Raw genomic sequence first — 24,829 nt, 5'->3', positions numbered from 1 at the left:
CGCAACCGGCGAATTCGAATCCCCTGAAAATAAACACTGGCGCGACCTCCGGACAAAGGAAAGACCAAATAACGACTATTTAACTCGAAAGTAATGATCAACATGCACTTTATTGATGCAATTTAACTACACGGGAGTTTTGCCGAGAGACTTTCGCACGCTCGCGTGAATGACAAGACACGCTATTTGAGAGAGAGAGAAAAAAACCGCGATTACCGCGAACTACCTGCTCGCACGCAATAGATAAATTCTTCGCGCTCGCTGCGCGGATTCGCACGCAAATTATAACAGCGATTGACAATGGGAAGAAGGTGCACCTACCGCGATATCGATGAGGATACGGTGGCCAACCGTATCCGACTAACACGCTGTTGATCGACTGTTCCGCTGCTTGCTGCGCCGCTTCGATTGCTATTGCTGCTGTTGTTGTTGTTGCCACTGATGTTGCTGCTGTTGATGCTGCTGCTGTTGCTGCTACCGCAGTTGCTGCTACTGCTGCTGCTGCTATTAGCACACCCACGCACTCAAGTCCTCAACGTCAATGGCAAAACACAAAACTCGGATGGCTCGGGAAAAACGGAGGTTAGATCGGCACGAACTGACTGAGTGGCACAGTCATACTGCCGGTCGGAGCCTCCCCTCCCGGTCATTGCCCCTACGCGCTCTCTCTCTCGTGCTCTCGCTCTCGCTCTCTCTTAATCCAGTACGCGGATCTAAACGATTTTCGATAATCGTTGTAAATTAAAACTCAAAAAAATGAACTCATGAATACATTGTACTTTCAAAGGCTGTATTTTTTAACTATTGATTTAGCGCGTTTATAATATAAATTATAAGAAAGAATATAATTTAATGAATGAATATCACAGTATATCAGCATCGTGGGAATATTGAGACTTTATTTTAAATTAGAAGAGTTCGAACGAAAAAAAGCATTATGATATCCTTGTACATGGGAAAAAGAATGTAATAAGAATTACGATGATTTTAGTGCAACATATACACTACAGTTCAAAGCAAATAGATTGAGTGATATGACCAAAATCAATAACATATTTAATATTGTAATATCCAAATGAGTCCATAAGTACCATGAAGCAAATAATTATATTAAAAAAATCTTTTTGAAAACTTACATATTAAATTAAAAAAATATTGTATTATCATTATTACGTAATGCTCTTTGTGATTTTGCTAGCAAACACATTATTTGTAATTATCAGAATAATCATATTCAATGTATTTGACTGAATTAACAAAATAATTTCATTGAAGCTTTTAACTCAAAATGAAGTATTTGTCATTTTCATGTAAGTAACGTTTAACAGATGCATTATTGCAATTCTAGTCGTTAACAGTTCAAATGATATTTGTACTTGTCTGTAGACAACATTTATTACATAACAATTCACCTTCTCTAAATTACAGATTTAATAGATATTTAATAGATATATTATATTTAATTGAATAAAAATTGAATAAATTAACCCATTAATGCCCAAGCCGAATCTGGTAGAGATAGCCTTGAAATAACTATTGGGTTCACGTTATAGCTCAAAAATAATTTACACGTGTTTTTTCTATTTGCATTTCCAATTGTTTATAAAAAGTTAGTTAAACAAATTGACAAAATTTTTAGTTTTTTGAAAAACTATTAACGGCAATCGGTTCTACGGAAAAAACCAAAGCGAAAACCTCTGTAGCGTTTTTTTTTCAGACTCGATTTTGTTGGTGTAATTTCGTTATAAACAATTTAAAACTGAGAAGTGATGCTGACCTCGTTGTATTCCAAGCCGAATCTAGTCGAGATAGCCTTGAAATAACTATTGGGTTCATGCTATAGCTCAAAAATAATTTACACGTGTTTTTTCTTTTTGCATTTCCAATTGTTTATAAAAAGTTATTCAAACAAATTGACAAAAATTTAATTTTTTGAAAAACTATTTACGCAATCGATTCTACGGGAAAAACCAAGGCGAAAACCTCTTTAGCCTTTTATCATACAATTGTAATTAGAAATCATAAAGCAGTTTCCATCATTTGAATTTTACGAACCGAATGTGAACTTAAAATAACTTGAAAAAGATTTTCTACGGTTGTACTGAAATAATCACACCATCAGTAGAAATTCCTCATAATTTCATAATTCTTTCTAATTTTCATTCCTATCTTCATTTCAAATGTAAATCGACTAAATAGTTCGGTGTCATATACTATTCGACGATAGCTAGTCACTCAGTGAAATAGAAGAGCATTGTATTATATTGAATAAATTACTGATTTTGTTCTTTTTATATACTTCAATATAAAACTATAATACCATGACGAGGCGAAGAATTGCTGATTTGAATGAGATGGTTGACGGTGATGATATAGATGGTGACCATCATATTGATATTGCATTTCTTCCAACAGAGCATGAGAGCTCAGATGAAGGTTCAAGTAATGAAGAAGAAGAATATACGTACTTCATTTTGGCCGCTTCCTACAGGATCGTATGAACATATAAAGAGTTCTTATACTAGTGACCAGAAGTTACTAGAACCGAATCATAAGTATGATTAGCGTGATAATGCTTTGAATTATGACGATCTTCCAGATGATGACTATGATCTTTCATCTATTTCATCATTTGACTTAAAAAGTTCTTTGGAATTGTTTGAACTCTTTTTTTCTCAATCAATGAAAAACTTTATTATAGAAGCTACTTCCGAAAACCACTTTGAATTGACCAATGATGATTTAGACCGATTCACCGTGATCATTATGATTACTATAGTCAATTCTAGGAAAAAGCAGTCTGACTATTGGTCCAATAAACGACTTTTGCAGTGTCCAATAATAAAAGAACTTATGCCAAGGGAATAATTTGTAAAAATAAAAAAAAACATTAGGTTTTATAAACTTCAAGACAAAGATGAAAAAGATAAAGTCTGGAAAGTCAGATATTTATTTGAATTATTTAGGGAAAATTGTATGAGATACGGATTTTTTGATTATAATTTGTCAATTGACGAAATTATGGTCAAATATTTTGGAAGATTCAGCATCAAGCAATGCATTAAGAACAAACCTATAAAATTTGGGATAAAGCTATGGGCACTATATTCTTCAGATTGATACATATATATATGATTTAGATATATATACGAGCAAGTTTGGTACTGAATCTGAAAATCCTTTAGCTTCTGTTTGTTTGGGATCGAGAGTGGTTATCAAATTACTTCAAAGGTTCCTGGAGACCGTTAAAGATGAAAATCTGGCAAAATATCATTTGTTTTTTGATAACTTCTTGACATCTCCAGATCTCATGATTCACTTAAGAAATATTGGATTATCGGTTACAGGAACTGTTCGTCAAAATCGCGTCAAAGCAAAAATCGATATGTCAAAGAAAGCTGATAGAGGAACCACTATCTCAGTTCATGAAGCCAATTCAAAACTGAATTACATAACGGTGATGGACTCAAAACCCCTATCAGTTCTCTCAACTAAATACGGAGATGAACCGAAAGTTGAAATGAAAAGATGGCATAATAAAATTAAACAAAAAATTCTCTTTCCTCAAGCTTTCTCAATGTATAATAGGTACATGGGTGGAGTAGACTTACACAACCAGCATTGTAATGCACTTATGCCTACAATCCGAAGCAAAAAATGGACGTGGTGTCTCTTCATGAGACTTATTCAAGCTTCATTAGCTAATGCTACTGTTATTTACAATAAACTCCATCCAGATGAGAAGAAAGGTTCAAAAGATATAAGTTTGTGAATATTATATTCAAAAACTCGAAAATACTCATCTACCCAAACGACAGAAAAAAGTTGAAACTCCGACAGAGGAACATCAGATAAAGGTTGGGAAACGTCGAAAGTGTGACAACGAAAATTGTTCAGTATTGACTGAATATTGTTGTTCAAAATGTGATATTTATTTTTGCAAAACTCACAGAGAAAATCATTCGTAATTGTTTTTAAGGATCTGTTTTGAAGAAAGTAGTTCTTTTATCCATAATGATTAACAAAAACAGTTGGGTCGAAAAAGATAATGTTAGAGAGGTTTTTGTCAGCATCACTTCACAGTTTCAAATTGTTTATAACGAATATACACCAACAAAATCGAGTCTGACAAGAAAATCTTACAGAGGTTTTCGCCTTGGTTTTTCCCGATGAATCGATTGCCGTAAATAGTTTTTCAAAAAACTAAAACTTTTGTCAATTTGTTTAAATAACTTTTTATAAACAATTGGAAATGCAAAAAGAAAAAACACGTGTAAATTATTTTTGAGCTATAACATGAACCCAATAGTTATTTCAAGGCTACCTCGACTAGATTCGGCTTGGGATACAACGAGGTCAGCATCACTTCTCAGTTTCAAATTGTTTATAACGAATATACACCAACAAAATCGAGTCTGACAAGAAAATCTTACAGAGGTTTTCGCCTTGGTTTTTCCCGATGAATCGATTGCCGTAAATAGTTTTTCAAAAAACTAAAACTTTTGTCAATTTGTTTAAATAACTTTTTATAAACAATTGGAAATGCAAAAAGAAAAAACACGTGTAAATTATTTTTGAGCTATAACATGAACCCAATAGTTATTTCAAGGCTACCTCGACTAGATTCGGCTTGGGATACAACGAGGTCAGCATCACTTCTCAGTTTCAAATTGTTTATAACGAAATTACACCAACAAAATCGAGTCTGACAAGAAAACGCTACAGAGGTTTTCGCCTTGGTTTTTCTCGTAGAACCGATTGCCGTAAATAGTTTTTCAAAAAACTAAAACTTTTTTCAATTTGTTTAAATAACTTTTTATAAACAATTGGAAATGGAAAAAGAAAAAACACGTTCAAATTATTTTTAAGCTATAACATGAACTCAATAGTTATTTCAAGGCTATCTCTACCAGATTCGGCTTGGGTATTAATGGGTCAATAGACTTAAAATTCACCAATAAATATGGTCATTTCGAGAAATTAACTATTGCGGTCATGTCTGAATTTAATGTGGATAATAAAATTGATGCAAGAATGACTTTCTTCTCTGAATGAAATATTTCTCAACTTCCAATTTTCAAACTAAAAATTGTTATTATGCATGGCAAATCAGCAAATCAAGGTAGGATTTCAAATTGAAATTCATTATTTTGAATTAATTGATTGTGATTACCTGAAATTTATTTTACAAATCAGAAAAAGTATGATTACTAAAGTCAATACAATCAAAAAATAAAAAATAAAATAATATTTTTTTATACATAACAGATCAATTGGCAAAAGTCATATATGAGTGTGGAGCAATTTTGCAAATGTTACAGTCCCTAGTAAAAATAAGCGATGGAACGTTATTTTTTAATTGAATGGAGTCACGTTTATCGATGGTTACAATGAAGATATTAAATAATTAATTTATCTCATTTAAAGCCTTTAGCCACATCTTAGAAAGATAAGGACTTTCAAAAACATGACTAAAAATGAATATTTTCTTATTAATAATTTTCATTAAAGAATAGAAATACTAACTTTATATGGGATATACTTCAGATTTATGTAGGAATATTTTGAGTCGAGATTAGAAAAATTAACGTACCTCCATATTTTTGTCCCTCCTTGATGTCAATCTTCTTAGTCTCTCTCTCACTCTCTCTCTCTCTCTCTCTCTCTCTCTCTCTCTCTCTCTCTCTCTCTCTACCTCTACCTCTACCTCTACCTCTACCTCTACCTCTACCTCTACCTCTACCTCTACCTCTACCTCTACCTCTACCTCTACCTCTACCTCTACCTCTACCTCTACCTCTACCTCTACCTCTACCTCTACCTCTACCTCTACCTCTACCTCTACCTCTACCTCTACCTCTACCTCTACCTCTACCTCTACCTCTACCTCTACCTCTACCTCTACCTCTACCTCTACCTCTACCTCTACCTCTACCTCTACCTCTACCTCTACCTCTACCTCTACCTCTACCTCTACCTCTACCTCTACCTCTACCTCTACCTCTACCTCTACCTCTACCTCTACCTCTACCTCTACCTCTACCTCTACCTCTACCTCTACCTCTACCTCTACCTCTACCTCTACCTCTACCTCTACCTCTACCTCTACCTCTACCTCTACCTCTACCTCTACCTCTACCTCTACCTCTACCTCTACCTCTACCTCTACCTCTACCTCTACCTCTACCTCTACCTCTACCTCTACCTCTACCTCTACCTCTACCTCTACCTCTACCTCGACCTCGACCTCGACCTCGACCTCGACCTCGACCTCGACCTCGACCTCGACCTCGACCTCGACCTCGACCTCGACCTCGACCTCGACCTCGACCTCGACCTCGACCTCGACCTCGACCTCGACCTCGACCTCGACCTCGACCTCGACCTCGACCTCGACCTCGACCTCGACCTCGACCTCGACCTCTCTACGCCACTCGCGAGTGTATACATGTGTTCTGGTATTGCTCACCGCTTTACCTCCTGGAGCACCGCGTGTGTATATGCATGAGAAAGCTTATGATTTTCCCATTGGTTTTCAGTATCAATGGGGGGGTTAGTGGTGTTTATAATGCGCACGAGTATATGCTTAATGGACTTGCGTTGGCGCCGCGGTTTTCCGTCGTTCGGTCAAGTTTTCCTCGATCTTAACAGTGTCGAGCATATTCCAAGCGCGAAAACTCCTCTGATTTCGTATCTTTCGCCTACATCCTGTCAGTATGGTTGGAAAATCGACTACATTGTCGATGCAGCCGATGATGACGTCGATATGTCCTGTTAGGCTGGTGTGTGTGAGTCGTGGTGTCGGCTACTCACAGCTTGCTCATGCAGCTACCGTTGATAGCATCGTTGCCCTTGCAAAGCCATTTTCTCGGGGATGGGACTTCAGAAACAAATAAGAGTGGGTATTTTAGTTAGGGTATGCGGTGGTGGAATTTATACGATCAAATGCGAGATGGGAAAGAGCGGCGCTGATGGAATATAAGCCCAATTATTTGGTCAATTGGGCTTAACCCTTATAATGTACCTCATTTTAAAGATTTGAAAAATATTTTGGGAAACGTTATACAAATAGTTAGTGCCATTTGTCTGAAACATTAAATGACAATATTGCATGAATAATTTATGCAATCTTTCATCAATGTTTCATGGAATGTCTCTATAAACATTTCCAAAGCATTTTCATGAAATATGTTGAGCAATGTTTTAGCAAGTTTTCCGGAAAATTTTAATAATAAATTTTATTTATCAACGAAATATTGTCTTGAATAGTTCACGAAAAGCTTGTAACATATTTCAGTGGAGTGTTTTTTGTAACGTTTGGAAAAGATTTTGGGAGAAGTTATACAAATAGTTACTGCAATTTATCTGAAACATTAAACAGCAATTTGGGACGAATCATTTCTGCTATGTTTCACACATAATTTTTCACGAATAATTCTTGCAATGTTTCTACAAAGTTTATGCCAAGTTTCCATAAAATGTTTCAAAATTTGACATGGAATATTTAAGTGAAACATGTTTGCAATACGTTAGGTAAATTATATGAAACATTTTAATTGAACCTTCACAATTTATTTCACAATCATTTCTACAATATCTTTCCAAAGTTTTTCTGAAATATTTCAGTAAATTTTTTAGTGCAATATTTTATGCTTGATGGGTATGGAATGTCTTATTATGACGAATTTAATTATGACGTAATATTATATATTAAAACGCGTAATTATAATATCTTTGCCAAATCCAAATCTATATCAAATGATAGGCGAAAAATTGAAAGAGTTGGATAGTAATTTAGCAGAATTACACTTACTTTTTTCAATAAAATCTGTTATAAATTTACATCGTTATAATTGTCCTAAAATAAATGAAGTAGCTGCTATATTTTCCACTACTACTGATGGAGAATCACCTGATACCTATGTTGTTGTGTACAGAATGAAAATAGAATAAAGTTACAAAAAGTATAATCTATGGATCCTAATATAGAACTATGGACTTATTTATTGTTTTATCCAACACGTTCACAGAAATATGTTACGCAAAGATGGTAAAAAAAGAATATTAAGAGTAGCATGTATAAAAAATTAAAAAGCTGTTTAAAAGTTTAATCCATAGTTTTATTTTAGGTAGGCGATTGTATCAACAATTTTTAGTTGATTTATATGTAAAAATTAAAAAAGATAGAATAGAATATCACAAATCACATCAAGCAGAATTAAGAATTTCATCTTATAAAGGTCTTATGGATTATTTGAGTATACGTACTAATAATAATGCGAATATGCATATTGGAAAAAGATTTATTTTACCGCCAATATTTATAGAATCACCACGTTTCATGTTAAAGTGTTATCACGATTTTATAGTAATAATATACAAAAAAGGAAAATTCGACTTACTTATGCCAATGACTTCCAATCCCCAATGGCAGGTAATTCAAGAAAATCTTTTACCAGATCAGCAAGCATGTGATAAAACTGATTTGGTTATTCGAGTGTTTCATTCATAAAAAATCTTAAACAATATTTATTTTTCAAATAAAAACAATGTTTTCAAATAGAAACAATGATTGATGATAATGGAACCATTTTATTGTGATATATACTCTAATATTATCATTAACGTTTAATTGCCATATTAATGTTGAAATTTGTTCAAGTATCAAATCTGTTGAATATTTACATAAATATCTCTGTAAAGGACACAATGCAGCATCAATAATAGTTACAAATTCTCTAGATGGATCGGTTTTAGATCATGATGAAATTGCTCATTTCATTAATACACGTTACGTAGAACCAACTGAAACAGTTTGGCGCATTTTATTTCGACCAGTACATTATAAAAGTCACGTACTTGTTCGTTTACCCGTGCATATACCAAACTATCAAAATATAACTATTCATACAGATCCTGTTGACTTTGAATCTTCAATAATAGATAAAACCATAGGTCTACAAGTATCAATGTTGATGGATTTGAATATTCGGGATTAATAACGAGCGCGACAATTTTATTATTCTAAAATTCTAGAATATTATACTTTTAAAAAAATTGAAATCGCTGGAAAAAAAGTTAATCGATGGATTGAGATAAAAAAAATATTAATTATATTGGAGGAATGTATACCGTAAATCCAAGTCAATGTGAATTATTTCACTTGAGAATTTTATTTCTCCGTATAAAAGGATCTACAATTTTAGATGATTTGAAAACTGTAAGTGGTGAATTACACGAAACTTTTATATTAGCATGTTTAGTTTATGAATTTATAGAAAGCGATCATGAATAGACGAACGCTTTACGAGAAGCTGTTGCTTTCATAACTCAAATGCAACTTAGAAGGTTGCATGTACGAATTATATTACATTGCAATCTTATTAATCCAATTACACTTTGGAATGATTATAAAGATCAACAATCCCAAGATTTTATTCGTAAATATAATAGAAATGAAAGTTATTATAACGCTATTACGGATATACATTACTTATTTGAAAACGAAGGTCCGGATAACTTTTCACAAATATGAAATTTAATGCAAAATTTTAGCGAACTATTATTGGTAGGAAATACGAAAATAAAGAATACTATTCAATTATAAGTCATGAAAGATATGCAAAATTGAATGAAAAGTAAAAAGAAATAGTTATAATATTTTGTAACGGGAATTCATCCTGTTGACATAAATATATAAAAAAAAAGATGAAGCAGGGCTCGGTCAGGCAGGAAGGCTCGGCTTGTCTCCTACCTGGGACTCCAGTCCACCAGGTGTTGCCGGGGTGTCGTGACTTCAATGCCGGGTCGAGGCGCTAAATCGCACACCTAAACGCGAAAATCGAGGAATTGACAGACGTATTAATGAATAAGGAATATGTCACGAGAGAACAGTAAATATCGTATTTATTCGCAAAAGTACGATTGTTACAACGAACAAGCAAAGAAATATGTATATATTGTAACGGGATAAAACCGTTTAATTAATTAAATCGCGCAATCACACTAAAGGGATGCGCGTAATTAATTATGCTCAGTTCACGAAACGAAGAGCATGTATAGAAAGTCGCCAGTCAACCAGTAATTCGTCTTATCGAGGAAGGTGTAAATAACCTACATTCAATAGGGAGTGAGTAGAAGCTATGAGGTAAAAGCGGATCGAAAAACACTTGTTGGTAATATGAATGGTATCCTTTATTATTCCTCAAAATTTACAAAAGGTCGGCCCGCGCGTTTGTTTACATGAACGCTCGCTCGTCGACAACACGCTTTGCCGGTACGCTCGCTGTTCTTTGTTAATAGAAACGCTGTTACATGCACGCATCGAATGTTAGAATCAGATTATTATTCATATGAGCGCGATCGCGAGATTAAGCTGGCCAGCTTACCTTATACTTGCAGACGATCGGAGAAAAACAACGACAACTCGCACAGCACGGAACAGTCTTTTTATTGTTTTGTTTTTGCTCGCGGGTCGCGAATGCGCGCACGGAGTGGTTTCGCCCTCGATGGCGAAACCTCACACACACACACACACTCTTTAGATGGCACGTGCTCCCTTTCCTCTGCAGACGAGCAGCTCCTCGTGATCAGCGGACACAGCTAGCTGGCACTTGTCGTTCTCGTCGAGTTTCGATATTTTGCGGCACGTGAATCGGTAGCTCAAAATGAAGGCGGGCGGACACTATGATGGACTAAGCTTCACTGGTTCAAATTCTGTCGCGCGCGTTCCGTCTGCTCGCGTGCCGAATTCCTTCGTTACCTATTTTGTCCCCCCGGCAGGTGCTGCCCTCACAGGCAGCAATTAAGCTAAATAGTCAGCGCTAATTTTGACGTTTACCGTCACAATATATATGTATATATATATATACATACGCGGTAAAGCAGAGAGAGAGAGAGAGAGAGAGAGAGAGAGAAAAGGTACGCGACTGTACTTACAAATCGCTACCCCGAAGAAGATGGTTCGCAGTAGGCGCTCAACAACAAAAAGGGCCTCCAAAGAGGCAGGCGCAGGTGTCAGAAGGCCGTCGCACGCACACAGTTGCTACAAACACTACTTCTCCCACACACAGACACTCTCACTTTCTTTCTTGTCCTTCTTCTGTCCTTTCTTGTCCTTCTTGTCTCCTCTCCGAGCTCTCCTCTCCTATGTGTCGCAGTCAATCTCGTCGCCAAAGTAAAAAAAAAAATAGATTATCGGGTTATTTGGAAACAACATACAATAAAATTAGATTGTTGTTTTTGACATACATATTAATAATTTTGAAAAAGTAAGAGGGGTGCAATTAAAACGAGTAAGGGTTCAATTTTTTTGTCTTGTTTCTTTGCAAAAATATTAACTATTATTAAAGATATCGCAGTTGCAAAAATCGAAAAAATTATCATAGTTTCTAATTTTTTTGGGACAACTGAAGGGGTTCAATTAAAATAATGAGCATTTTTGGAGGGTTCAATTAGAGATATTTCAAATGGTATTTTTCTTTTTCACTCAGCGATGAGCATTCGGTCACCCATCCTAAAATTCTTTTTCTCCTATTCATAACGCATCTACGTCTGTTGTACACTTGTGGCTGTTCTGTCATTATACCGTGTCCGAATTCCGCGTTTCAAATTAGTTTTGTTTAAAAGAGGGAAAATAAGAAAATTCTCAATTGTACAATATAGTATAGCTATTGTTTGGTCATTAGCATATTAAATTGATGTTAGCCTCGGAAAGTACTGATTATATATTTTCAAGTACCATTCGATATGTAACCTAGTAGTAAGAGTAAAAGTCCAAAGAAAGAAGTATTGTAACAAATATAATTTATATTCTCATACTATTTTTTTAAGAATTAAGAAAAATGTAAACATATCATAAATTGTCAAATCCTAATTAGTTTATTCTTATTTCAGCTCTGTAAATTCATATAGGTCATATGGTAAATTTAGTAAATTATAATTCTTGTTTGAAACATTTTCTTTATTATAGCTAGAACAGCTGACAATAAATAAGTCAAATATAAGATTATTATGTCTAGAGCATAATACCGAATTGAAATTTCCAAAGCAAATTGAACAGAATGGAAAGAGTTGACTTCGGTCCAAACAGAGTCTAACTCTGAAAATGTTAAAAGTAATTGTGAAATAGTGTCAAAGTATGTTTAATTATTAAAATTTTATAGATCGATATTTATTGTTTTTAATTCTTTTTTAATTTAGATATTACAGGTCTGAACCAAATGCTGAAGTGTCAAAACATACTGCTGACGATAACAGTAACAAAGTCAACTCTTTATATTCTGTTCAATTTGTTCTAGAAATTTTTCAGAATTATTATTTTTCAGAAAATAACCCATTCCTATTAATGCAGCTCTTATAACTTCAATATAATTTTGAATTTGGAATTTGAGGGGGGGGGGGTACAGAAAATAAAATTTAGATGATTTTGAATAGTCCAAAGAGACATAAAGCTATTTACTTAAAATTATTTAAGAAAATTCACCATTTTTCTACCAGGATCACAAATTTTATTAATTTTTTGCATTTTACTGTGTTTTTATGAAAAACGCTGTATAATTCAAATACTACACGGGTACAAATTATATTTTTGGATATCGTAGATGGTACAAATTAAGAAGAAGACATTCATAATCTTATACATTAAAATTTCACGATTTTTCCGCCGAAAAAAGAGATTTTCCGCAGCGCGGAAGACAAGAAATTAGAATCATCGAATAAGACTACGAATTAATTTTTTTCTTAATATTTTCGAGGGGTTCAAATTCCAAAATAACTATTTTTCAAATGGTACTGATTAAGGCAAGGCTGGTGCTGTATTTTGTTTTAGGAAATAAATATTTTTCCTATCAAAGTTTCCTACTTTATCATCCGAGTAATCAGCTGTTTTTGCGGATGTAGGAGTTTACGAACACACGTTAACTTAGGACTTTGTATATTAACATGTCTAATAAAATTTTAGAGTGTAAAAATTACAATAAAACTATTTTCAGTTGGTAAAATTTAAGGTCAAGCTAGAAATATATTTTTTTCTTAAGAAATAAAAGATTTTCCTGTAAAATTTATCAGTATTACAATCGCACAAAAAACATTGTATTATTCAAATTCTACAAGGATACAAATTAGTTTTATGTATTTTTTAGATGGTACAAATTAAGAAGAAGGTATTCATATATTTTGTTTTTTAAAATCGTATATTTTTCTGCTGGAAAATAGATTTTCCGCCGCGCATGCGCAGTAATACGTTAATTTGAATTGCTAATCTACCCTACGAAAATCTTTTTTTTCTCTATTTTTAGAGAAATTTTTTATTTTTAGAAAAAATTATTTAGAAAAAATGAGAAAAAAATTTAGAAAAAAATTAGAAAAAAATTTAGAAAAAATTAGAAATTATTTATTTTTAGAAAATTTTTAGAGAGGGTATAAATTCCAAAAAAGCATTTTTCTAATGGTACAAATTAAAATGAAACTGGTGGTATTTTTTTCTTTTAAGATATCTATCATTTTTCTGCCAGGAGTATGAGTTTTCCGAAATATCATTTTTTTGTTTTTTTTTTATATTTGTGGAGGGGGGGGGTACAAATGTGGCGGTTCTCGATTCGGCCATCCACATCTAGATGGCATCGGCTAGCCACGAGCGGCAAGAAATACGCTCGCTGAACATATAAGTCCGCATAGCGACTCGCGCACTTTGAGCGTATGAGGCAGATGTTACCGGCCGTCGAGCCTCACTGACGAGTCCAGCCGGTAACATCGGGACGAAACGCTTACTTCCTTACCGACCGCCTGAGTGTGAGCCTGGCTAGCTCACACTGCGACCAACCTTTTCTCGAGACTCCTCGAACGCATCCAAGCATGCGCGAACGACGCGCATGCAGCCAAACAAATTCCAAAAAAGCAATTTTCGAGTGGTACAAATTAACACGAAGTTAATGGTATATTTTTTTTTAAATCAATCATTTTTCTGCCAGGATCGTTTTGATGAATTCTAAGCATAACAGTACGAGTATTCTAGTTTCGTCTTAAATGAGCTCCGCGCTGGTGGGCTTACTAATATGAATGAACATTTTTTCCATTTAGGAAATTCCTTACTGAAATTTATTTATTATTTATATGCTCCCTTAATTATCAATGACGTTAACGTAACAATACTTTTCAAATAAAATTCATTTTATAATAATTTATTTATATTTTTTATATTTTTTTGTATATATTTTCTCTCATGCTTTTTCTGTGGAATACTTAATAATTTTTAATTTTTTCTGACTGAGGAATTAAACTAATCAAATTATTTATTTATGTGCTCCCGTAATTGATAATGACTTTAATGTAATAATACCTTATAAGTAAAATTGATTTAATTTATTTACAAAAATTATAAATTATATTCTAAGAATAAATTCCGTTGTTAGGCTTATTCCAAGTCTAAGTATTAGTGAAAGTTTATATATATAATGATACACGATTAATAGTTTTAGAAATAATAATATACTAAAATGTGAAATATTAACGAATGATAAAAAAGGCGACATAATATTTATTAATCGTATAACTTTATATTCGTCAGAAACTGATTATCCGTTTCTTTTTAGAAGACGACAATATCCTATCAAATTAGCATTTGCAATGACGATTAATAAAGCATATGGACAAACTTTTGAAAAAATTTAAATAGATTTAAGAAATAATGTTTTTAGTCACGGACATTTATACGTTGCTTTATCTCGTGTACGGTAACAGAATTCTTTCAAATTTGTTATTAATTGTATTATATGATATATTACATGATAAAAAATATGGTAAAAACATGTTTTAAATATTTTATAAATTATGTTATAGGTTAATTATTACGTTAATTGGTCAAGTCTAAAAGGTCCATGCGCGCGGTAATCACACTTAATAAACTTCTAGTCATAGATAAAATTATATAAATTAGCTTCAGATATATATATTTATTGTATATATAAAATCACTTATATTAAATGGCCTCTTGATATTAAATAAGGATATGTCGATCTCTATTATATACTTTGTTAAGAGTATGGCCTTATTAAGAGAATATCCTTAGGCCCTCAATCACTCATTTAAGAGCTTATAAGCCTTAATAAGGATCTTAAAGACTTCTAGAAATAGTGGTTTTCGATACTGCACGCCGGCGACAATGGTGTGAAATATATTTTATAGTATAAGAAGATATATAAATATATGTTTCGTTCTGATCATTTATATTTATATTCAATTTAAATTTATCGATATTATTAGTAAAAATACAGTTCATTGAAGACGGTCGAATCATTTATAAACAGTTTCAAGATTACATGTAATACTTAAGTTACAAAAAATCACATACACGTAATAGTTATTGGTAACTAAGTGATAAAGTATTGAGTCTGTTCACATGAAGGTGGCAGATTCAAATCTTGGTTAAGTAAACATTTTCTTTTATTTTTTTCATTTTTTGTATGTGGTTTATCTTATATGGAAGCTGCCTTCGTTATTTTATCCACAATATGCGTGTATTATTTATTTATTTAATTTTTAAGGAAAAGTCGATTACTATAAGTACAAAATTTATAACTTTCTTGTAAATTTTATATTTTATGCAAAACTTGTAAAAAACTTATACCGAACTTGTTCAAATTTTGAACACACTTATCAGAAAAAATTTGTATGAATTTTGTACGAGTATGGCACACGATTCATACAGATTTTATATATATTCTTGTCTTGTACAAATTTCATATTTTGTACTAAATTTGAATACATAGTTCCAGTGATAATTGTTATAAAATATTTCTTATATTGCATTTAAATAATTTTTTTTTTAATATTTCTATATCTTCATTATTACATAATTAATTAATTACCAGGGGCTCACTTCAATAATCTTCTAGAAAGATATGGATCACCAGTTTTCATACTAAATCTAGTTAAAAAGAGAGAGAAAAGAAAACATGAAAGCACATTAAGTGAAGAAATCAGCATGGCTATTAAATATTTAAATCAATTTTTACCTCTAGAACATCATATTCAATATATAAGTTTTGATATGGCTAGAAAGAATAAAGGGTAAGAATTCAATTGAATAATTTTTATAATTAATTGTATACTTAATTTTACAAGATGACATTTTTAGGAAAGAGGCTAATGTTATGGAGCGATTAGCTAATATTGCAAATAATGCTGTTTTAAAAACAGGTATTTTCCATTCATCAAATTATTCCTATAAAAAATCTCAAATTCCTTACCAAAAACAAGGTTTTGGATTGCAAATAAACTCCACTTCATTAGTAAAAGAAGTCCAAAATATAAATCTGTCGATTAACTATTTTAACATGGATAACGTTAAGAAAGTAAATAATGAAATCCAGCAATTATTTTCAAAGCAAAAAACATTTCAGAATGGTATTATAAGAACTAATTGTGTTGACTGTTTGGATCGTACAAATACAGCCCAATTTGCTATTGGTAAATGTGCATTAGAATATCAATTATATAGTTTGGGCGTATTAAATTCACCATTATTAGAATTTGATACAGATTGTGTTCGTTTACTTGAAGAACTTTATGAAGATCATGGAGATACACTAGCTCTTCAATATGGAGGTTCACAACTAGTTCACAGAATCAAAACTTACAGGTCAGTACTATATTCTAAATAGATAAGGAACTCAAATATAATTTATTTTTCTCAAGATTTTAATGAAATTGAAGTAAAGAATTGAATTGAACTTTAACTAAAATTAAAGGAACTAAAGTTTGTATGACTTTGAGAGCTATTAATAAACAGTTTCTATTGTTTCCAATTCATTATATAAATTTTTTAATAACTTAATAAAACGAATTATTTTTATTCATTGTAGAAAAACTGCTCCATGGACTAGTCAGGGAAATGATATTATGCAAACGTTAAGTAGATATTATAGTAATACATTTAGTGATCAAGAAAAACAGCATGCTATGAATTTATTTTTGGGTAGGTAATGTTTTTAATAAAAAAAATAACTACTACTAAAACATATTTATTATGTATTACAGGCTTATTCATTCCAGAAGAAAGCAAACCTCCAATTTGGGAATCAGTCACAGATTACTATTTACACCATTCTCTAGCTAGTAATTATTCACGAAAATCTGATATGCTAACTCAATGGTGGAGTGATAAAATTTTAGAATATCTTCCGTATCCTTTTTTTGATGTAAAAAAAGTATCTTTGGAAACCATTCAGATGAAGAACTCTAAAGAGGAACAAATTGATATTTATTATGATTATTACAGGTAACATTGAGTCCCCACATATATATATTTCATAAATTAATTTAATAAATAAAATAACTTCCAGACCATATGAATTAACTCTATTATCAGAAACTTATGCATATCAAATAAGTCATTCAGTTAGAGATTTTATGCCTCATTTTACTACAAACTTTAGTCCATTTGTAGTGAGAATTAGACCAGGGAAAAGAAGAGAAGACTCACAAAGTAGAAATATAAATTTCAAAAATCCTTCAATGACAGGTCAATGTAGTACAAGTAGTACACCTTCTAGTGCCAGGTAATTCTAATAAAATTTTATATTTGAAAAGTTAGACTTTTAAGAATATGCACATTATCATCGTAGTTCAAGCATTAGTAGTTCGGATGAAGAAGAAGAAAATCATTCATCTATTGATCACCAAATATTATCTCAAAATAGTCAAGAATTCACATTTGAAGGACTTTTTCCAAATATGAAAGAGATGTATGGTTGTCAACTTGAACACCCAAAACGAAATGATGTCCTTTTATATAAAAAGTAAGAGATCTGCTTTACTACAATTAATATTTTAAATACATTTCATTTTATTTAGATTTTGTTTTAGATTTATATTGATAGGAAAAAATTCTTTATATAATATGGATCATTTCAAATTTTTTACTAAACTGTTCAATCAAGTATATTATTTTGATATTTCCGAGTTCAAAATTAAAGATATCAGCAGCTTCTCTATTTATAAACAATACTTAGAAAGAGCACAGGTATTATATACTTCCTGTTAATTAAACATTTCTCATTAACATAATGTTATGTTGAATAAATTTCAGGTAACAAAATTAGTACCAAATCATAACAACATGGATTCGTATGAACGACATGTATATCAGTATCACCTTAATCGTAGAATTTGAAATTTCAAATCTTATGATAAAACAAAGTGTATTAGTAATAAAAATTGTATATACTATGAAAATAACTTTTATATGTTTTGAAATTCAAATATTTTATAGTATTTTATTAAAGTCAGATGAAGGATTAAATTATGTTATTTACAATTCAGTAAATTATTAAAGCAATTTATTTTTCAAAATAAAATGTAATTTATAAATTTATTTTGTCCAATAAATATAAAAAGAATACAATATTTTAGTTTACTTCAATTTCTTTTTGGGACGAATGTTATTAGTATGACCACATTTCTTTTTCCTACAATTTGTTGCTCTTGGATGAAGACGAGCATAACATTTGCGACAAATCATTTTATCACAATTATATTTACGTGCTAAAATCATCAAAGTAGGTTCAATAACTCCACCTCTTAGACGAAGAACTAGATGCAGAGTAGATTCTTTTTATGAAAAATAAAATGATTTATTAAAGGTTGGAATGAAATTGAATACAATATAAATTCATAGCTCATTTATAGCTATTTACCTTTCTGAATATTATAATCTGATAGTGTACGTCCATCCTCCAACTGTTTCCCAGCAAATATTAATCTCTGCTGATCTGGTGGGATACCTTCTTTATCTTGAATTTTAGCTTTAACATTTTCAATTGTATCCGATGCCTCTACTTCAAGGGTAATAGTTTTACCGGTAAGAGTTTTTACAAAAATTTGCATGTTGAATAATCTAAAACATTTTGTAAAAACTTAGTGTTGTAATTATAATTATTAAAAGTTATTATACAATCTTTAAATTTATTTGCTGCACTTTACTAGGTTGAAAGAAATTTTTCTTATCTTTTTTTTTACATTAAATGACGGAACAGTAAGCGTTAATAAACCAAATTTTTAGGTTGGTACGTGTACTCATAAAGCAAAATTCATAAAATTATTTACTGTCACTTGTTTTATTATTCACCTATTATTAACGATTAAATAAAGAAAAATGGAATGTTAATACATTGTTCTTTTGTTTATTTGCGAAGATTTAATAGGTATAAATTAAAAATAATTAAGAACATACCTCCGCAACAACGTGCTCTACACGGAAATTGGAGCAAAAAGGACGAGAAATTCCTATTTCCTGATTTCCCAACACTAACCAAAGTATAATTAGAGATAAGCAAGATATGTGTTAAATGGATTTATTTTAGAATCTGGTACGCGAATAGGATTTAGTGATACTGATGCGCTGTCCTGGTGGCCTGAAATGAAAGTTGAGTTTGACAACTTTAATATCAACGTAGGAAATAGTACAGATTAATCAAACAAAAATGTTCCTGGACTTTAAAAGCATTGAAAACATTAAAGCTAAAAGAAAAATATACTTTAGATGTTTTTAAAACGGAAATTTATTAAAAAATTATTTACAACTTAAGAATAATATTGAAGTCATGTCATTATAAGTTTCATTTTACAGGCAGCCCGTTGATGATAAAAAATTATCGTTCAAATATATTTTCATATATTGATGACAGTTTCTAGAAAATGTAACAGTGAATTAATTATTAATAAATTAATTGTTTAATCAACCATATATTGTTTATACAAAATTTTTAAATTAGTAACACATTTCTTATTTTATAAACAAAAATTTTGTTTGGTTCTTTAAAATCTAAAAAAATTGATTAAATTTAGCTATAACGCATTTTAATAAGCAATAAAAATACGTTTTGAAGTGGGCTTGTGGAGTGGTGAATTTTTAAAGTTATACTTTATTGCTTAGATCTGTAAATTCCAAATAATTTTTTTATAAATAAAGGAATGTGTGACTATATGTGGAAAGTCGACAAAATAAAATGAATGTTTTTTAAATAATTAATTTATGATTAACTAGCTATCTGTTAACTTTCTTACAAATTAATATCAAAATTCGTATTCATCATCTTAAATTAGATTAAAAGAAACTTCCATCGTAACTTTTTATTACCATCAGCTAGTCTGAAAAATAAAATCTATCTTAATTTTATCATTACTAGTTCACAGTCCAGCATTCAGTCACTACTGGATGGTCCAAAAATCAAATAATTCAATAACAGAGAGTGATAATATATATACTCCTATCCATTATCCACCCGCAGCAAGGACTCTCCTTAGGCCCTCTGGCGTTGAGCCACCTCTGCCCACGTCCCGAGCAGCTCTTCTGCACCCTGGCGGTTCATAAAACGTCTCAGGTGATCATACACCTGTGACTGGAGATTTTCGGCGAACCGCCAGGTACTCATTGAGCCCTAGACGTATATATCTGAAGTCGAGGAGGAGAGTCTGCTGCTCTGGTATTAAGGGGTAGTTGCAGACCCAGTGCTAAGCCCCACAGGTCTCCATGGGTCCAGGGCACTGGCTCGCACTATCTGACATCTGGGGTACGCCAAACTTAAGGTTCTGCACTCCCTGGTCCATGGTGGACTTGGGACGCTTGACTTCTTCCTGGTCCTCTGTTTGGGTCGAAGTGTCCCTAGAAGCCTTCTTCGGGATAACCCACGTGGCATCTCGGAGAACATCTGCCACCGATCCATGGTGGCGCTCCCTTCGGGTGGCCCCCTCCAATTGGACCTTGGCGAAGCTACGCAGATCTTCAAGCTGCGTCGCATCAGGGTCCAGCTGCAGATATAACAGCATCTGGGTGACCACCTCGAAGGTATCTTCTTCTACGACGATTCTCCGGTCCATCTGTAAATACAAAACAAAAAATTTTGGATGAAACTCCCTGCGTGAAAAAAAATCCTACTAAACGTCGCATCGTTGGTTACCGCTCCCTTCACGTCTCTTGTTCAGGATGATCGGCCCAACCGTCCTTTGTACAAAGGGCACGGTTTCGAGGCCTACCTCTCGTCAAGATTCCTTTACGGGAGAGTTGTCACCTCTTGCCTGACCGGTGACCGTCTCTGAGATCTTCCGAGGTCGACATCGACCTCTCTTGGTTGATGCGGATATCGGTAAATATGTTGCTTTGGTGGGATTGTTACCTACGGCCCTGGGGGCTGCTATTTCGATCCGCTCGCTCGATAAATCCCCGCCCAGATCTTCGCACGCTTTCACAAAATCGCTCGCCTCCAACGGTCCTTCTTCGCGCGGATCACAAGGTTCGGCGTCGGTCGCTTCCTCGCTTTCTTCTTCGCCCGGACCATAGTACCATTTAAGGTCTTTGGCATGGAAGAGCTCAAGCAGGATCTCAAGCTGATTACCCAGTCTGTACATGTTGGAACATCATATCTCTTCAATCACGTACGGACCGGCGTATTTTAACGCTAATTTGGCTGATATGCCTTGGGCAGCCGAGAAGAGTACCCTGCTCCTCTTCCATACCCAATCTCCGACCTCAAACTCGGGTTGCCGTCTCTTCCGATCGTAATAACCCGCCTGACGTGCCACTTCTTCCTTTGACTTGGACTTAACACACTCCCATAGGTTAGGGAATTTCTCCATATGTTCAGCCAAATCCACTACAGCTTGATCCTCCGAACACTCAAGGGCCTGCTGATCCTGGGATCTTCTGAACGTCAAAGGAGATACGGGCTGTTGCCCAAAAATGAGTATCGCAGGACTATATCTGGTGGCGCTATGAGTTGCCGAGTTCAACGCGAAGTTGAACTCTGACAGGTGTTTATCCCAGCTCTTATGATCACGGCTCACGTATGACGTGATCATGGTTTTGAGCGTCCTGTTTACTCGCTCTGTGGGATTCGCTTGAGGACGGTACACGTGAGTCAAGGCGCACTGGATGCCTTTCATCTGGACGTGTGAATCGACTTCCTGATTCTTAAATTCGGTCCCGTTATCCGATAAGAATACCTCTGGTGCGCCAAACTTAGTGACAATCCGTTCGTGTAATTCCCTTGCGATCGTCTTCTCATTGGCTTGCGTATTACAACGCACTCCACCCAGCGAGTAAAAAGTTCTATAAAGGCCAGGACATACTCAAACCCTCGAGAACTTTTGGGGAATGGGCCAGTGATATCACCGGCTACCAACTGCCAGGCTCGTGACACTTGTCTACGACCCATCAGCCCGTAAGGTGCCCTTTGTTCCATCTATGCATTGCTGACATACCGGGCAACTCTTCACGTACTCCCTGACCTGATCGTACATCTTAAGCCAGTAGTACAAGCGTCTAGCTCTGGAGAACGTACCATACGCTCTCGTCCATGATGCCCTGCCGTCGGAGCATCATGGACCTCTTGGAGCACTTGGTGCCTTTTCCCTCTAGGTACCGCAAGCTTCCATGCTTCCTGGTTGTCGATGGATCCTTCGCCGTCCTCATCAGGCTAATAGTGGTACAGTCTCCACCAAACTACCTTCCATGTGGGGTGTGAGTGTAAATCTTGGCATACCTCCTGGTATTGCTGTAAATACTAGGCATCAGTGGTCTCTGGCCGCCTATTTATGGCACTCACTTCAGTCCCCTCCTCCTCATAGGTCCTAGACAATGCGTCCAGCACTACATTGAGATCATCCCTTCGATACTGGTTCACGAGAACTCTCAAGTACCTTACTTCCGTTTTACAGAAGTGGCTTTTGATTTTTTTGATGATTAGGCCCGACCAAGAATTTTCTTCATTACCTTTTCAAGGTGTCACTTATGCTCCTCAAATAACGACGAAACCACAATTACGTCGTCGAGGTAGGCAAAAGCAAATGAATCCATATCCGGGCCTATCACCTTATCCATCAACCTCTGAAAGGTCGTATGACAGTCCGAAGGGCATCCTCTTGAATTGAAAATGCCCCAACCCTGGTACTGTAAACGTCGATATCGGGCGTGACTCTTCCTTTAGGGGAATCTGATGGTACGCGCTACTTAAGTCCAGCGTGGATATAAACCTGGCATCCCTTATCCGTCTTAGGATATCGCTCATATATGGCAATGGATAGGCATCTGGTTTGGTTATTGCGTTTACCTTTTGGTAATTTATGCAGAACTTATATTTTCCATCAGCCTTCTTTACCATCACCACTGGACTTGACAACCAGCTGGTCGCTGGTTCAATAACATCTTTTTCCAGTATATCCTTTATCACCGCGTGCGTTTCCTTTCGCGCCTTTTCAGACACCGGGTAGTACTTCTGTTTGAGGGGTCGAGCTCTTCCAACATCTATTTCGTGCTTAACCACGGCACAGCCTAAAACCTCTCCTCCGTCAGAAATAAATCTTCTGACGAGGTCCTCAATTTCCTTAAGCTCTGTTTCCGTGGCCTTCCACAGTCCTACCGGTGCGAGAAATACCGTACCATCAATTACCGCCATTTCCATAGGTACTTTTACTTGGGCGTCCTTCAGCCATTATTCATCCTCATCGGGATCCAAAACTGCGCGGAACTCTCTTATAAAGATCGCGCTTACGTAACAGTCTTCCGTGAACAGTGGCGTAATGGCGATTCTTATCTTTCTTGTGACTCCTCCTACCTTAAAGGGGAACATCACATGACTAATGATGACGCCCGTCGGCGAGCCTTGCATCGCTCGCCCTAGTCACATTAAGTCTAAGTCACATCTCCGATGCCAATCTCAGCCCTAACGGACCTATTACCGCAGATGAGGCGCCGGTATCATAGAGTAATCTAATCTTAAAGTCCCCTATATCTACCCGCAACCGTCATCTGGTCTTATCCTCTGGGTCGTATTAACGAGTCGCATTTTCTCTTCCATTCGTCGTACTTCTCAGCGGCTTTTTCCCTTCCGCTGCTGCTACGACGATAGGATTGCTCCTACTCGTGGACTTCTTCGGCAGGTAAGCTTTTTGTGTGGAGGGGCCCGAACCTTTCAGGTCTTTGGGTTGCTCGATTTTCATAATAATCGAGTCTTCTTCCTCCTCCACAAACTTGTATTTGGCCACCTGACCCTTCCAGGATGACAAACCCCCTACTCTGCCGAGGGCTAGCATCGGGCTCGATCGCCTTCTGCTCCGTTATACCGCTAGGTCCCGGGCTTACCTGTCCCCACCGACAACTTACTCTTTCCAGTCGACGACCCGCGTCAAGAGGTCGAATTCACTGGAGACGCGAAGATGACCTCTTCTCTTCGTTCTCCTTGCCGTTTCCTTTGTTGCAATCTGAACAGAACTTACGGCTAAATCCCAGCTTGCCACAAGCGGAACACTGAAGAGGCTTCGTGAAGTCTATCTTCAGCCTCTGTCCTTCTCGCCTCTCGCCAGGAGACCGGGCAGGAGGTGAATTACTCCTTCTCCCACGCCATCGGCTTTTGCGCTGGTCTGAAGGGCTGTCCTGCCTTTTCGTGGCCATTTTGCGCAGGAGCCTCTCTATGCCCTCCAGTCGTTCCTCCATCTTCTTATCATAAGTAGAGGTTTACGCAGACGATACCGTTGCTTGCTCGGTAGGTCTCCTGGTAGGGTTCTCCACTTCCTGTCCGCGCTGAGGATCTCCCTCCTTCTTAGCACGCCCCTTCCCTTCGCTGGCTACTACATCGGTTTGGGATTTATTACCAGCCGTTCTTTTGCTCGGCTGGTATGCGTGCTGAGCGAAGATCCTCAAGTTTGGGTCCGTGAATACGCGTGGACGACGACCGTAAGATAATGTGTTCTGTACCTCGGTCGCCCTCCTGTTGAATTCGCGTATCGACTTCATCTCGCTCCAACGCAGCTGAATTTGGATGTTAGGAAGGAGGTA

The 24,829-nt window shown here is 35.0% G+C and overlaps 2 protein-coding genes across 7 annotated transcripts in view; one reads left to right on the top strand and one right to left on the bottom strand.

Annotated features, from left to right (window-relative positions):
- The window catches only part of LOC131666554 (polyphosphoinositide phosphatase), a 155,223-nt gene extending 136,999 nt beyond the window's left edge, over window positions 1-18,224 (top strand). For 3 of the 5 annotated variants that reach the window (XM_058939346.1, XM_058939337.1, XM_058939372.1), the window contains 8 exons: window positions 15,870-16,068; window positions 16,136-16,639; window positions 16,863-16,975; window positions 17,038-17,278; window positions 17,343-17,558; window positions 17,625-17,798; window positions 17,866-18,022; window positions 18,089-18,224. In XM_058939346.1, the coding sequence (XP_058795329.1) occupies window positions 15,870-16,068; window positions 16,136-16,639; window positions 16,863-16,975; window positions 17,038-17,278; window positions 17,343-17,558; window positions 17,625-17,798; window positions 17,866-18,022; window positions 18,089-18,172 (1,688 nt within the window). In that variant the 3' untranslated portion in view covers window positions 18,173-18,224. The remainder of the gene's footprint in view (window positions 1-15,869; window positions 16,069-16,135; window positions 16,640-16,862; window positions 16,976-17,037; window positions 17,279-17,342; window positions 17,559-17,624; window positions 17,799-17,865; window positions 18,023-18,088) is intronic. The other 2 variants (XM_058939363.1, XM_058939354.1) reach the window with 2 other exon arrangements.
- Window positions 18,225-18,303: 79 nt separating this feature from the next.
- LOC131666581 (ubiquitin-ribosomal protein eL40 fusion protein) lies at window positions 18,304-19,300 on the bottom strand. Of its 2 annotated transcripts, none has more exons than XM_058939393.1 (3): window positions 18,982-19,111; window positions 18,696-18,895; window positions 18,304-18,609 (listed from the first exon to the last, which is right to left on the bottom strand). In XM_058939393.1, exons 2-3 carry the CDS (start codon window positions 18,883-18,885, stop codon window positions 18,413-18,415), a joined length of 387 nt encoding a protein of 128 aa, XP_058795376.1. In that variant the 5' UTR covers window positions 18,886-18,895; window positions 18,982-19,111; the 3' UTR covers window positions 18,304-18,412. The 2 variants fall into 2 exon arrangements, with proteins under 2 accessions (XP_058795376.1, XP_058795369.1); XM_058939386.1 differs by lacking the exon at window positions 18,982-19,111 and adding an exon at window positions 19,232-19,300 and having other exon boundaries at window positions 18,307-18,609.
- Window positions 19,301-24,829: the final 5,529 nt, after the last annotated feature.

Source organism: Phymastichus coffea, unplaced genomic scaffold (assembly GCF_024137745.1).
Source record: "Phymastichus coffea isolate CEN01 unplaced genomic scaffold, Cenicafe_Pcof_1.1 PCOF00004, whole genome shotgun sequence".
NCBI classification, from domain to species: Eukaryota; Metazoa; Arthropoda; class Insecta; order Hymenoptera; family Eulophidae; genus Phymastichus; species Phymastichus coffea.
This window is presented reverse-complemented; position numbering and strand designations above follow the sequence as displayed.

Excerpts from the sequence above, each read along its gene's own strand:
- LOC131666581 (XM_058939386.1), bottom strand. The coding sequence starts at position 18,885 with ATGCAAATTTTTGTAAAAACTCTTACCGGTAAAACTATTACCCTTGAA. Across the intron at positions 18,610-18,695 it reads AGATTATAATATTCAGAAAG|AATCTACTCTGCATCTAGTT; the intron begins GTAAATAGCTAT and ends TTTCATAAAAAG.